General features: G+C 42.6%; 1 protein-coding gene across 1 annotated transcript; it reads left to right on the plus strand.

Moving 5' to 3' along the window:
• The first annotated feature begins 5,405 nt into the window (after window positions 1-5,405).
• On the plus strand, window positions 5,406-8,300 carry LOC141206996 (uncharacterized). The gene is made up of 4 exons (XM_073664354.1): window positions 5,406-5,525; window positions 5,609-5,706; window positions 5,905-5,995; window positions 6,363-8,300. The coding sequence occupies exons 1-4, from the start codon at window positions 5,441-5,443 to the stop codon at window positions 8,132-8,134; spliced, it is 2,046 nt and encodes a 681-aa protein (XP_073520455.1). The 5' UTR covers window positions 5,406-5,440; the 3' UTR covers window positions 8,135-8,300.
• The last annotated feature ends 6,138 nt before the right edge of the window (window positions 8,301-14,438 follow it).

Raw genomic sequence — 14,438 nt, forward strand, 5'->3', positions numbered from 1 at the left:
CCCCTGCAGTATTGCTAATGCCGATTCCAGTGTTGGTAAATGAGACGAGAATTAACGTTATGGAAGATGAGTCTTTGAGAAACGTGTTCAGCTACAGACTCCGAGGAAGAAACTGCTTGTTGTCTGTGGCCTAAAATATATAGGTTTTATTAGTAGATGTAAAGAAGAAAACTACTGTAAAATAATATATCTCCTCATATGTTTCCCCTTATTACTTACCTCAAGTAATTGTATTATTATACGTGATTTTTATGATGTTACATCTGCTGATTTTCTTCTCATTTAGGTCTCTACAATATCAGATCCTCTCATTGAAGATCTTCTATATAAGAGAATTTTCCTTATGGAATCATCAAAGATCGAGATGGACAGACACGAGATGGCGGAGAGGATATTACACCTCACCCTAGAGATCCTTTTCCGGGTTACTGGAGAGGTGAGAGATTCTGATGACGTCACATTACATCATTCTTATCTATGGGAATAACAGATAGACAGAACAGGAGAGGTGAGGACTCTGGAAATGTCTAGAGTAAGATTTATTAATGTGTCTCTCCATAACCAGGATTACACAGTAGTGAAGAAGACCTCTAGTGAGCGCTGTCAGGACCCTGTGTCTGAGGGATGGGGAAGACCCCCGAGCCCAATCACAGGACCTCCACCTCGCCCCCTGATACATGAGGACATCAATGACCAGAAGATCCTAGAACTCACCTAATAATAATAATAATAATAATAATAGTTTATTTTTATAGCGCCAACATATTCCGCAGCACTTTACAAATTTTAGGGGGGACTTATACAGACAATACAGAATAAGCATATCTCATATCGAACGGAGTGAGGGCCCTGCTCGCAAGCTTACAGTCTATGAGGAAGTGGGGGAGACACAAAAGGTAAAAAGTACATATATTGTATAATGCAGCCTTGATATACTGAATAGGATAAATAATAATACATGGACTGGTCGCCAGCCAGTATGTGTGCAGTCCTGACAGAGGCTTTTATGTGCATGGTTGGTTTGAACCCGAAGTTGAAGAAGATTTTAATATGGGGGAAAGCTGGGATGGACAGAGTGTGTTTAGGTGATACGCCAGTCTAAAGAAATGTGTTTTTAGGGTTCGCTTGAAACTGTGGGTATTGGGAATTAATCGAACTGTCCTGGGTAGTGCATTCCAGAGAATTGGCGCAGCACGCGAGAAATCTTGGAGACGGGAGTGGGAAGTTCGGATTATGGAGGATTTTAGTTTCAAGTCATTTGCAGAACGGAGGGCACGTGTAGGGTGGTAGACTGAGACAAGGGAGGAGATGTAGGGGGGTACTGAAGCATGGAGCGCTTTGTGGGTAAGCGTGATAAGTTTAAAACGAACTCTATATTGGATGGGCAACCAATGCAATGACTGGCACAGGGAAGAGGCATCTGAGTAGCGGTTGGCGAGGAATATGATCCTGGCTGCTGCGTTCAGGACGGATTGGAGAGGGGAGAGTTTAGTAAGAGGGAGACCGATTAGTAGAGCGTTGCAATAGTCGAGACGAGAATGAATAAGAGCGACAGTAAGAGTTTTTGCCGAGTCAAAGGTGAGAAAAGTCCTGATTCTTGAGATGTTTTTGAGGTGTAGATGACATGAACGAGCGAGTGATTTGATGTGAGGAGTGAAAGAAAGATCTGAATCAAAAATGACCCCAAGACAGCGGGCTTGTAGCTGGGGAGTAATGGTTGAGCCACAAACGGAGATGGCAATATCGGGCACAGGTAGATTAATGGAGGGAGGAAAGACGAGTAGTTCAGTTTTTGACAGATTCAGTTTTAGGTAGAGGGAGGACATAGTGTTAGACACAGCAGAAAGACAATCACTGGTCTTTTGTAGTAATGCAGGGATGATGTCCGGAGCAGAGGTGTATAATTGGGTGTCATCAGCATAGAGATGGTACTGAAAACCGAATCTACTGATTGTTTGTCCAATAGGAGCGGTGTATAAGGAGAAAAGAAGGGGGCCTAGGACTGATCCTTGAGGAACCCCGACAGTAAGAGGAAGTAGGGAGGAGAAGGAGCCGGCAAAAGACACAGAGAAGGAGCGGTCAGAGAGATAAGAGGAGAACCAGGAGAGAACCGTGTCCTTGAGGCCAATAGTGCGGAGCATAGTGAGGAGGAGCTGGTGATCCACAGTGTCAAATGCTGCAGAGAGATCCAGGAGAATCAGCAGGGAGTAGTGACCATTAGATTTAGCTGTTAGTAGATCATTAGAGACTTTAGTGAGGGCAGTTTCAGTAGAATGTAAAGAGCGGAAACCAGATTGTAAAGGGTCAAGAAGAGAGTTGTCTGAGAGATAGCGGATTAGACGGGAGTGGACCAGGCGTTCCAGGAGTTTAGAGATAAAGGGAAGATTGGAAACAGGTCTGTAGTTGGCCGTGCAGTTCTGGTCGAGGGATGGTTTTTTAAGTAATGGTTGTATGCTGGCGTGTTTAAAAGAAGAGGGAAAGATACCAGATGAGAGGGAAAGGTTGAAAATTTTAGTTAGGTGAGAGGTGACAGCTGGAGCAAGGGACTGAAGGAGATGTGAGGGAATAGGGTCGCTGGTGCAGGTGGTAGGGCGAGAAGATGCAAGGAGCCTGATCACTTCATCTTCCGTGACTGGTTCGAAGTCAGAAAATGAGCAAGATACAATGTGGCGGGGGGGAGCATGCATAACATTTGGGGATTGGGAGAAAATTTCCTGTCGGATATGGTCAATTTTTTCTTTGAAATAGTTAGCCAGATCGTCAGCGCTGAGGTCGGTGGTCGGGGCCTGTGCTGTTTGATTGAGGAGAGAATGAAACGTGTCAAAGAGTCGTTTAGGATTATTGGAAAGTGAGATGATGAGGTTGTTAAAGTAGGTTTGTTTGGAGAGGTGAAGGGCAGAGTTATATGTTTTCAGCATAAATTTATAGTGGAGGAAATCTTCGGGCAGATTTGATTTTCTCCACAGCCGTTCAGCGCACCTGGAGTACCTCTGGAGAAGACGTGTTTGAGGCGTGTGCCAGGGTTGTCGCCGTCTATGCCGAATTGTTCTTTGTGTAGGAGGTGCGGCTTCATCCAGGGCGCATAACATTATTTTGTTATAATGCTTCAATGCAGATTCGGGACATGAGAGGGAGGAGATTGGGGCCAATGATGATTGCAACCTTTTTATAAATTTCTGGGTGTTAATGGCGCGTAAATTTCTATAAGTGTGGACGGTGGGAGTGTCTTGAGTAGAGTCACAGTTCTTGACAGAGAATGAAAGAAGATTATGGTCAGAGAGTGTAAGGGGAGAGTTAGTAAAGTCATGTACTGAGCAAAGCCGGGAGAAGATCAGGTCCAATGTGTTCCCGTCCTCATGTGTAGGAGAATTAGCAAGCTGTGAAAGGCCGAAGGAGGAGGTTAATGATAAAAGATGCGTGGCAGATGGGGAAAGAGGATCGCCAATTGGGATGTTAAAGTCTCCCATGATTATCGTGGGGATGTCGCAGGATAGAAAATTTGTAAGCCAGGCAGCAAAGTGATCCAGGAATTGACGGGGGGGACCTGGGGGGCGATAGACAACCGCCACTCGCAGGGAGAAGGGCCGGTAGAGTCTGACTGTGTGGGCCTCAAAGGACGGGAAGATAAGGGAGGGTACAGGGGGGATAACCTGAAAAGTACATTTTGTTGAAAGAAGCAGACCAACACCTCCACCTGATCTGTTGTCAGGTCGCGGGGTATGAGAGAAATGTAGGCCACCATAGGAGAGAGCTGCAGCGGCGGTGGTGTCCGACTGCTGGATCCAGGTTTCAGTGAGAGCCAGAAGGTTGAGGGAATTAGAGAGGAAAAAGTCATGGATGTAAGAGAGTTTATTACAAGCTGAGCGTGCATTCCAAAGGGCACAGTTGAATGAGACAGAAGATATGCAGGGAATATTAATGAGATTAGCAGGGTTTCTGAATGTAACAGGGAAAGAGTTAGTGTTATTATTACTGGAGGGTCCTGGGTTGGGAGAAATATCACCTGCGACTAATAGAAGGAAGATACAGAGAGTGAGCAGATGATTGAGTGATTTGTGAGAGCGTTTCCTGCGTTGTATGGTGGGAATGAATGGATCTGCGTGGTATAACATTGTGAAGAGAGCATGACAACTGTACATAGGAGAAGAGAGGAGTGAGGGATTAATATGGATGGAGTGTGCCGCATTTGTGGGAGAACGGTGAATGTGGATGATTGTAGCAACCAGAGTATAAATGGCACAGATACAAATGGTGAATACTGTTTGCCAAAAAGATGACCTGGAAGCAAGTTTGTTTAATTGTCTTGCATGTCTTACCTGTCTCCTGCCCTGTCCAACTGCCATTTTCTAACTGCCAGGGCACTTTGCTAAATTATGGCACTTCGATAAAGTATGCATAAATGCTATATGCATAAATGCCCCCGCATAAATGCCTCCCCTTAACTAAGTCTCAATATATAGGGACGTATCTGCTTAGATCTGCACAGATTTAACTCATTAACAATCAATCACTAGCTTAAAAGACAACAGGAGACCATAAAGTGCAGGGAAAAAAAAACAGACTAGTAAACTCGGCATGGATCATAAACTCTTAAAGTAAGTGTGATGACCTTTAAGTATCATGGAATAAAAAAGCTAGAGGAGTGAAAAAATATATACCAGAAATTGATAGGCTGCAGAGCATTGCATGGAGATATAATGCAGTTTTCAGGACAGATCACACAAGCAGTGAAAAATATATACCAGAAATTGATAGGCTGCAGAGCATTGCATGGAGATATAATGCAGTTTTCAGGACAGATCACACAAGCAGTGAAAAATATATACCAGAAATTGATAGGCTGCAGAGCATTGCATGGAGATATAATGCAGTTTTCAGGACAGATCACACAAGCAGTGAAAAATATATACCAGAAATTGATAGGCTGCAGAGCATTGCATGGAGATATAATGCAGTTTTCAGGACAGATCACACAAGCAGTGAAAAATATATACCAGAAATTGATAGGCTGCAGAGCATTGCATGGAGATATAATGCAGTTTTCAGGACAGATCACACAAGCAGTGAAAAATATATACCAGAAATTGATAGGCTGCAGAGCATTGCATGGAGATATAATGCAGTTTTCAGGACAGATCACACAAGCAGTGAAAAATATATACCTGTAAGAAGAGAAGAAAGATGGATATTAGCAATGCCATTTTCTAACTGCCAGGGCACTTTGCTAAATTATGGCACTTCGATAAAGTATGCATAAATGCTATATGCATAAATGCCCCCGCATCACCTACAAGATGATTGAGCTGCTGACTGGAGAGGTGACACTGCTGGGAATGCTGGGACATTATACAGTAACGCTATGAAGAGATTGAGGGGATGACTGTATCATTGTATGTGTCAGGTTCCTATAAGGTGTCAGGATGTCGCTGTCTATTTCTCCATGGAGGAGTGGGAGTATTTAGAAGGACACAAAGATGTGTACAAGGACATCATGATGGAGGTTCCCCAGCCCCTCATATCACCAGGTAATAGACAGGACTAAATACACACGGCCTATAATTATCTGTATGTAAAGAATGAATTCAGTCCCTATATGTGTTTCCTCCAGATCTATCCAGTAAGAGGACAACACCAGAGAGATGTCCCCGTCCTCTTCTTCCACAGGACTGTAAACAAGAAGATCTCAGTGTTCCTCAGGATCATCAGGTAGATGGAGAGAAGGTGTCATGAGATCTCCCCTATGATGTGTAGACGGCTGTGAAGGTCTTGTGCTCAGTCTTGTTTTATCCACCAGTATTATACGTTTTATACTTGTGTAATGAGATTGGTGGAGATGGCAGGATTAGAGCTGATCATAGATGTGACTTCTCCATCTGTCTGTGACTTTTACAATATTTGTTTTAGGGTGAAGATCTGACCCACATTAATACTACAGAGACATATGTGAGGGGGGATAAGCAGTGTAAAGAGGAGATTCCTACATATGACTACCCAGGTGAGTAGTAACCACTAAATGCAGAGAAGTCACAGATTCTTCTCAGTCACCGGCTGTGGCTGCTTTATCGGTCGTGTATTCCCGGCCGTATCACAATCATGTGATCACCATTTTGCCTCTAGACCACAACATTCTCCTCCACCCAAAACTGTTAAAACGACTTTAGGTATTGAAGCCCTTCTCTAGAACTTACAACCTAGAGGATCCATCTACCAACTGAAATTAGAAGATTACTGTGATCTGTCATTGCCTTGGTGAATAATTTAATATTTTTGCCATTTTTATGGACAGCTTGGATATAATGTTCAAAAATATAAAATTCAAGGATATTTTATTAAAAAATAATAATTTGTTTTATTCTTGGCAGATAATTTTACCAGGAGATCAGAGGGAACGCTGACATCTTCAATTTTTAAAACAGATGATCTAGAGATCCCACAGGATACAATTGAAGTGAATGCCATTACTCCAGATTTACCATCATCCCATCACAACAAAGATTTGTCATTTGATTCTTTAAAACAGCTCCTGTCTTCTGATTTTTTATTGACTACCACGGAAAATCTGAGTCACAAAAGAGGCATTAAAAAACGAACTGCTCCTAACGCCAAGAAGCCATTTTCACTTTCAGAATATGGAAAAAGTTTTCCTCTCGAAAAGTCTTTTCTTCAAAAAATGTACACAGCAGAGAATAGAATTTCCTGCTTCAAGTGTGGGAAATGTTTTAACCAGAAATCAGATCTTGTTAGTCACCAGAGAAGTCACACAGGGGAAAAGCCATTTTCATGTTCAGAATGTGGGAAATGTTTTACATGGAAATCACTTCTTGTTAGGCACCAGAGAAGTCACACAGGGGAAAAGCCATTTTCATGTTCAGAATGTGGGAAATGTTTTACATGGAAATCACTTCTTGTTAGACACCAGAGAAGACACACAGATGAGAAGCCATTTTCATGCTCAGAATGTGGGAAATGTTTTACAAGGAAATCACTTCTTGTTAGACACCAGAGACGTCACACAGGGGAAAAGCCATTTTCATGTTCAGAATGTGGGAAATGTTTTACATGGAAATCACTTCTTGTTAGACACCAGAGAAGTCACACAGGGGAGAAGCCATTTTCATGTTCAGAATGTGGGAAATGTTTTACATGGAAATCAATTCTTGTTAGACACCAGAGAAGTCACACAGGGGAGAAGCCATTTTCATGTTCAGAATGTGGGAAATGTTTTTTATGGAAATCACTTCTTGTTAGACACCAGAGAAGTCACACAGGGGAAAAGCCTTTTTCATGTTCAGAATGTGGGAAATGTTTTACAAGGAAATCGCTTCTTGTTACACACCAGAGAAGTCACACAGGGGAGAAGCCTTTTTCATGTTCAGAATGTGGGAAATGTTTTAACCGCAAAGCGCATCTTCATAGCCACCAAAAAATACACACAGGGGAGAAGCCTTTTTCATGTTCAGAATGTGGGAAATGTTTTAACCAGAAAACGCATCTTGATAGCCACCAAAGGTTACACACAGGGGAGAAGCCTTTTTCATGTTCAGAATGTGGAAAATGTTTTAGCCATAAATCAGATTTTGTTAGTCACCAGAGAAATCACACAGGGAAGAAGCCTTTTTCTTGTTCAGAATGTGAAAAATATTTTAGCCGTAAATCTGAATTTGTTAGTCACCAGAGAACTCACATAGGGGAGAAGCCATTTTCCTGTTCAGAATGTGGTAAATGTTTTGGCTCGAAAGCAAATCTTGATATCCACCAGAGAATCCATACTGGGGAGAAGCCTTTTTCATGTTCAGAATGTGTGAAATGTTTTTTACGAAAATCACTTCTTGTTAGACACCAGAGAAGTCACACAGGGGAGAAGCCATTTTCATATTCAGAATGTGGGAACTGTTTTCTAGATAAATCAACTCTTGTTAATCATCAGAGAATTCACACAGGGGAGAAGCTTTTTTCATGTTCAGAATGTGGGAAATGTTTTAACCGGAAAGCCCATCTTGATAGCCACCAGAGAACCCACACAGGGGAGAAGCTTTTTTCCTGTTCAGAATGTGGAAAATATTTTATGACGAAATCATCTCTTCTTAGACACCAAAGAATTCACATAGGGGAGAAGCCTTTTTCATGTTCTTAATTGTGGAAAATGTTTTACTTGGAAATGAACTCTTGCTAAACATCAGAGAAGTCACACATTGTAAAAACCTTTCATGTTCAGAATGTTGGAAATTTTCTAACCGAAGATTATATCTTCTTAAAGGAGTTGACTACTACTAGGACCTCCCCTTGTCATTCCTCATGTTTGGACTCATTAAAATAAAAACACTCATACTCTCCTCCCGTTCCAGCGCCTTTCCAGCGGTGTCGCGACTCACGTTCCTGGGGCTCACATAAGGTTGTTACATCACACTAGCCATGCTCATAATCAGTTTAATTTACTGTCATTATATCTGGGCTGTGGTTACGTCATACTGTATAGGGAGCTGTGAGGGACATTATACTGGTAGTTGTAGGGTACATCATACTGTATAAGGGTCTGTGGGTGACATTATACTGGAGGCTGTGGGGACATCACACTTGTTTTGGGGCTAAAGGGGACACTATACTGGCGACTGTGGTGAAATCATAGTGTATAGTGGGCTATGGGGGAAATTATACTGGGTACTGTGGGGACATCATACTGTATGGGGGGCTGTGGGTACATCATACTGTATAGGAGTCTGAGGTGACCAAACTGCATAGAGGGCTGTGAGGGACATTATATTGGGGTTTGTGGTGACCATACTGTTGGGCACCTTAGCTTGACAGTCGATCTGTAACTGAAAAGTCATCATGACGTTTGAACAAGGTTGAGATGAAGAGAAAGTGAACGACTCAAATAAAGAAAATGTCCCTTTATACGGTACTTGGATGTAATTTTTTATTTGTGATACTGCCTGCATCTCATCCGTACTGTGATTTCGTAACGGCCGCAATCTGATAATGGCTGGAAACATCAACTCCCAGTATCTTTTTACCATTAATAATGACATACTGGGAGTTGTTGGTTCATGTGCTACAAATGCATATGGCTCTGACCTGACATTAGAAATAATTGCTATACTAAGCTTGGTTCATTTATTCAAGTACTTTTGGTGGTTTTGATGCTGTATTCATGTTATCGTGATTTATTCATGTACTGATGATGGTACTGGTTTTGTATTTATTTACTGTTGACGGTATTGGTGCTGAATTCATATACTAATAGTGGTTCTAGTGATATATTCATGAATTGATGATTCTAGGGACCTATTTATTTACTTAGTGTGGTTCTTGTACCATATTCATATATTATTGATGGGTCTGGAGAAGTGTTGGTCGAGCATGTATTCTTAACCCTTTCGGCGTGCACGCTCGGGTGCTCGCCGGGTATATGAGGCTAGCTCGGCATCTATGTTAGTGTCGCCGCATCTTCATGTGTCACAGCTGATAAGCAGCTGTGACACATGCAGGGATTGCCTATCACCTGTGACACATGTGTAGCACCCTGAGGATTCGGCTGCTACAGGGGTATTACGCCTCAAGCCAGAGGTGTGATATTCCACTCCCGGGTAAGGATGGAGTGTGGAACTGAGCTCAGTAGGCTGCATGCACTACATACATCCCATTTCCGGGGGACAGACCAATTGTACTCCCACTAGAGAAATGTGCAGGTACGACAGTGTCTGTTCCTGGCTGGAGTGGGAGGGGGGTGGAACATCCCAGTAGTGTAGGGGCAGATAGGGGGAGCAGCCTGGGTAAAGCTAGGAGCTCATTGGGTGCTGGTCACCTGAGCTCACACATAGAGGGAGTATATAAGGTGGGAACCATCTTAGATCAGGGTCAGTCTGTGAGACGTCAGTCTTTTGTAGAGGTTTGGTCAGTCTGAGAGAGCCTGAGAAGCAGAGAGAGAGGAGAAAGAAGGACCCAGAAGGGGGAGAAGAGGGAACTCCAAGAACCCAAAATTAGATCAGAGGGTGAAGAGTTGGCAACAGGGTACCGGATCCCAAGCTGGTGGAGGCTACAGCACACCTTAGCCAGAGACCGGAGGTCGTGGGCAGGATCTGCCACGACCACCCACTAAATCCACCCGGAAGGCAAACCAAGAATAGGGTCAGGGAACCCAGAGACAAGGGTTTACCAACAAGAGGCCCGAGGGAGCCGGACTTAGGTGGATCCCTGGTGGGGAAGGCCAGAGAGAAGGACAAGTCAGAAAGGGAGCTCAGGACCACGCTCCAGAATCACCTGGGGGTTGGCCGAGTCCAAGACCTGGTGGACGCAGCACGGCTCGGGCGGTCACTTAAGGCCAGAGTGACCACAAGAACAGCAGTAAGTAAAAACCCTGAACTGCACAGCCCGGCTCGGAGTCTTCTTAACATCCACACTGCACCACCACTACCACCATCCTCTACACCTGACCCCCTGAGGCTATACCCCTCCCGTTGGGGGTTATACTACCCGAAGCTGCACACATACCACCAGCCTCAGCGGACCCTGCTGCAGCGGCGGCCGTATTGACCGCAAATCAACTGGTGGCGTAGTCGACATAAAAGAACATCTAGTAACATCTATGAGGACTGCCACACACTGAGCTTGACACCCTGGGCACGGACCGGGTCACAGCCACTCGGAGACTACAACCCCCATCTGATCCGGCTCCGGGTATCCCTAACAACATGGCCCAGGGGGCGCGTCACATGCAGCCACGGTGACATTAACATAGAGGCCGAGCGCGCCGCAAATACTCGACGAGCATCCGAGCGTGCACGCCGAAAGGGTTAACAATTAGTGATGATCGAGCGTGCTCATTGCTCAAGATTTACGAGCATGGAAAAACAGGCATTCCTCACATGTATTAAAGCTGTCGAAACAGTCGCAAATCATGTTCACGGAGCGACGAAAACATAAAGCCCGAACACGCTGAAGATAATAGGTGCTCGCCAGAGCATGCTCGTAAATCTCGAGCAACGAGCATGCTCGATCATCACTATTAACAATACATGCTCGATCAACACTAGTCTGGAGTTCTATTTATATACTAATGATGATTTTGGCTTCATATCCATGTACTGATGATGGTTCTTGTGATGAATGCATCACTAGAACACCATTAGTACATGAATATAGTAGCAGAACACCCAACCCTACATAACTATGTCACCAACACCACCATCAGAACAAGAATATGTCAACAGAACCACCATATGTACATGAATGTCACCAGAAACCCGATCAGTACAGGAATATGGGACCAAAAACATCAGTTTCATTGCAAGCTGTATTTTTTGCATAATTGAAACCAAGTGGCCTCCATTATGGGGTAGTAATAAGGTAACACCAGCTCACCTGAGCAATGACGTCCTGAAGCATAGGTGCGATGAACCATTCGCAGTAGTTCCACAGCATAAGGAGAAAGGATTACCAGTTTCATGAATAGTTCAAAAAATAGGTTTCTTTATTGTGAAAAAAGCTCTTTAAAAACAGATTCCATAGTCACATAGTGTAGCCAGGGCAACGCGTTTCGAACGTTAAAGATGCGTTCTTTGTCAAGACTGGCTTGCAAATGGCATACCCATGGTATATAAACCATTGTTCACCAATCGCATACAAAATGGAAGTCACATGATACATAAATTTGAATACAAAAATATAAAACCAATTTGCAGAGTATATGCATAGTAAAAACAATCACATGACAAAGAAGAAATCACATATGCATAGAAAAGTTACTCGCTATAATGGAACAGTAGTTCCCTCCGTAAATTTAGTCCATTTGGTTGGCAAGTGTTCAGATGATACATCCAAAATGCTTCTCGATCAAGTAGGCGTCTCCTATTATCCCCGCCCCAAGGATCAAAGGTAAGTTTTTCAATGCCAAAGACCTGAAATGAGGATGTCTCTCTATTATGCTGCTCAATAAAATGTCTGGAGGCGCAAGAAATGTTATGATTAGTGACATTAAAAATATCAGAAAGATGTTCTGCCACTCGCTGTTTTAATTTTCTTATAGTGCATCCCACATATAACAGATCGCAGCTGGCACATCTTATGATGTAAACCACATAATTACTGTATTATCAGATAGCTTTTTATATTGTGGGTTTCACTGGAATCAGCATTAGTGAAGTTTTTAGTGATTTTTACATAGCGACAAATGCCGCATCTGGTGTAACCACACTTGTAAAACCCTTTACAATTAAGCCAGGTATGCCGTTTTTGTCGATTATTTGGGCGACTAGATGCCAATAGCCCCCCTATTGTTTGCGCTTTTTTTGCCACCACCAAAACTCCAGAATCAAGAATTTTAGATAATACAGTATCCTCATATAAAATAGGAAGATGTTTCAGTATTATATTTTTAATCAGTTGAAATTGTGAACTATATCTAAAGGAAATAACATTTCGATTTTTATGTGCTGTAATATCATTCCGATTAATCCTTGCCCTAGACAGATCAATCAGATCCAGTCTATTTTTACTGTCCACAATTTTTTCTGCTCTCTTTAAAGACCAATCCGGATAACCCCTAGATTTCAATTTATTTTTACACCTGATGAATTCTTCATCCAATTTGTTGGCATTGTTACAGTTACGTTTGATTCTTGTCAGTTCCCCCACAGGTATAGCTTTTATAGTATGGCGCGGATGTCCGCTTTTGGCATGTAGAATGGTATTCCCAGATATGGGTTTGGAAAATGTGGAAGTAGTGATGGAACCGTCAAGAATCTCCAATTTTAGATCAAGAAATGATATACACTTAGAATCAGAGGTGTAAGTGAAAGAAAGATTAAATTCATTGTTATGTAAATACTTAATGAATTCTGGTATGGCAGACACATCCCCACTCCAAATAAAGATCAAATCATCGATGTATCTGCCATACCAGAAAACATCACCAGCCCATGGATTAGCGAAGGTGTACAATGCAACATATTCCCAATGGGACATTACCATATTTGCTAGCAATGGAGAATAGCTAGATCTCATGGATACTCCTCTACATTGGAGATAAAATTCCCGATTGTACATAAAAAAATGATTAGTCATAAGTAGTGTTGAGCGATACCTTCCGATATCAGGAAATATCGTATCGGATTGGATCGGACCGATACTCAAAAAGTATCGGATATCGCCGATTCCGATACCGGAAACCAATGCAAGTCAATGGGACACTAATATCGGAGTGAAAATAAACCCATTCTTTCCTTGTAGGTTAATTCTACATGAAGTAAAACAACTATGAATAATGTAGAATGTATTATGCGAAAAGCCGGCAATTCATCAGCGGCATACACCGGTACTCGACAATTTACAACAGAAAGAATAGAGCTTCACACATAGATTAGATAGATAGAAACATGTCAGTCACATATATATGAAGCACAGTGACAGTGTTGCTTACTGTACTTGTCATTTAGTGTAAAGGATTTATTAAAAAAAATAATAGTGTTTTCATGCACCGTTTCTTTAAAAAAGCCGGCCGGCAATTCAGCAGCGGTACCCGACAATTTATAACAGACAGAATAGAGCTTCACACATAGATTAGATAGATAGAAACATGACAGTCACATATATATGAAGTACAGTGACAGTGTTGGTTACTGTACTTGTCATTTAGTGTAAAGGATTTATTTAAAAAAATAATAGTGTTTTCATGCACCGTCTCTTTAAGAAAGCCGGCCGGCAATTCAGCATCTGTACCCGACAATTTAGAATAGAAGGAATAGAGAATCATACATAGATTAGATAGATAGAAACATGTCAGTCACATATATATGAAGTACAGTGACAGTGTTGATTACTGTACTTGTCATTTAATGTTAAAATAAAGGATTTATTTAAAAAAAAATTGGCGTGGGGTTCCCCTTAATTTTAGTCTCTAGCGGAGGTTAAGCAGACAGCTGGGGCAGATGTTTGAAGCCTGGGAAGGGGGTAATACCCACGGAGCTTCCCAGGCTACTAATATCAGCCCCCAGCTGAATACCTAGCCTTTACTAGCTATTAAAATGGGGGACCCCCCCCAAAAAAATGACGTGGGGTCCCCCCTAATTTAATAGCTAGCAAAGGCTAGGCAGACAGCTGGGGGCTGATATTAATAGCCCAGTAAGGGTGCCATGAATATTGGCCCCCTCCCAGGCTAGAAACACCAGCCGTCAGCCGCCCCAGAAATGGCGCATCCATAGGATGCGCCAACTCTGGCACTTAGCCTCGCTCTTCCCACTGCCCTGTAGCGGTGGCAGTGGGGTAATAGGGCTGGGGTTGATGTCAGCTTATAATGCCAGCTGACATCAAGCCCAGGTTAGTAATGGAGAGGCGTCTATAAGACACCCCCATTACTAACCCCATAGTCAAAGTTAAAAAAAAAACACAAACACCCAGAATAAAGTCCTTTAATTGAAATAAAGACACAATTCTTTATTGTT

Source organism: Phyllobates terribilis, unplaced genomic scaffold (assembly GCF_046119375.1).
Source record: "Phyllobates terribilis strain yellow unplaced genomic scaffold, ASM4611937v1 Scaffold_156__1_contigs__length_4398808, whole genome shotgun sequence".
Lineage (NCBI taxonomy): Eukaryota > Metazoa > Chordata > Amphibia > Anura > Dendrobatidae > Phyllobates > Phyllobates terribilis.

What these genes read in the sequence shown, in the direction of transcription:
- LOC141206996 (XM_073664354.1), top strand. Translation starts at nt 5,441, where the DNA reads ATGGAGGAGTGGGAGTATTTAGAAGGACACAAAGATGTGTACAAGGAC. An exon ending in GTGTTCCTCAGGATCATCAG is followed by an intron (nt 5,707 to 5,904) that starts GTAGATGGAGAG and finishes TATTTGTTTTAG; the next exon opens with GGTGAAGATCTGACCCACAT. An exon ending in TCCTACATATGACTACCCAG is followed by an intron (nt 5,996 to 6,362) that starts GTGAGTAGTAAC and finishes TATTCTTGGCAG; the next exon opens with ATAATTTTACCAGGAGATCA.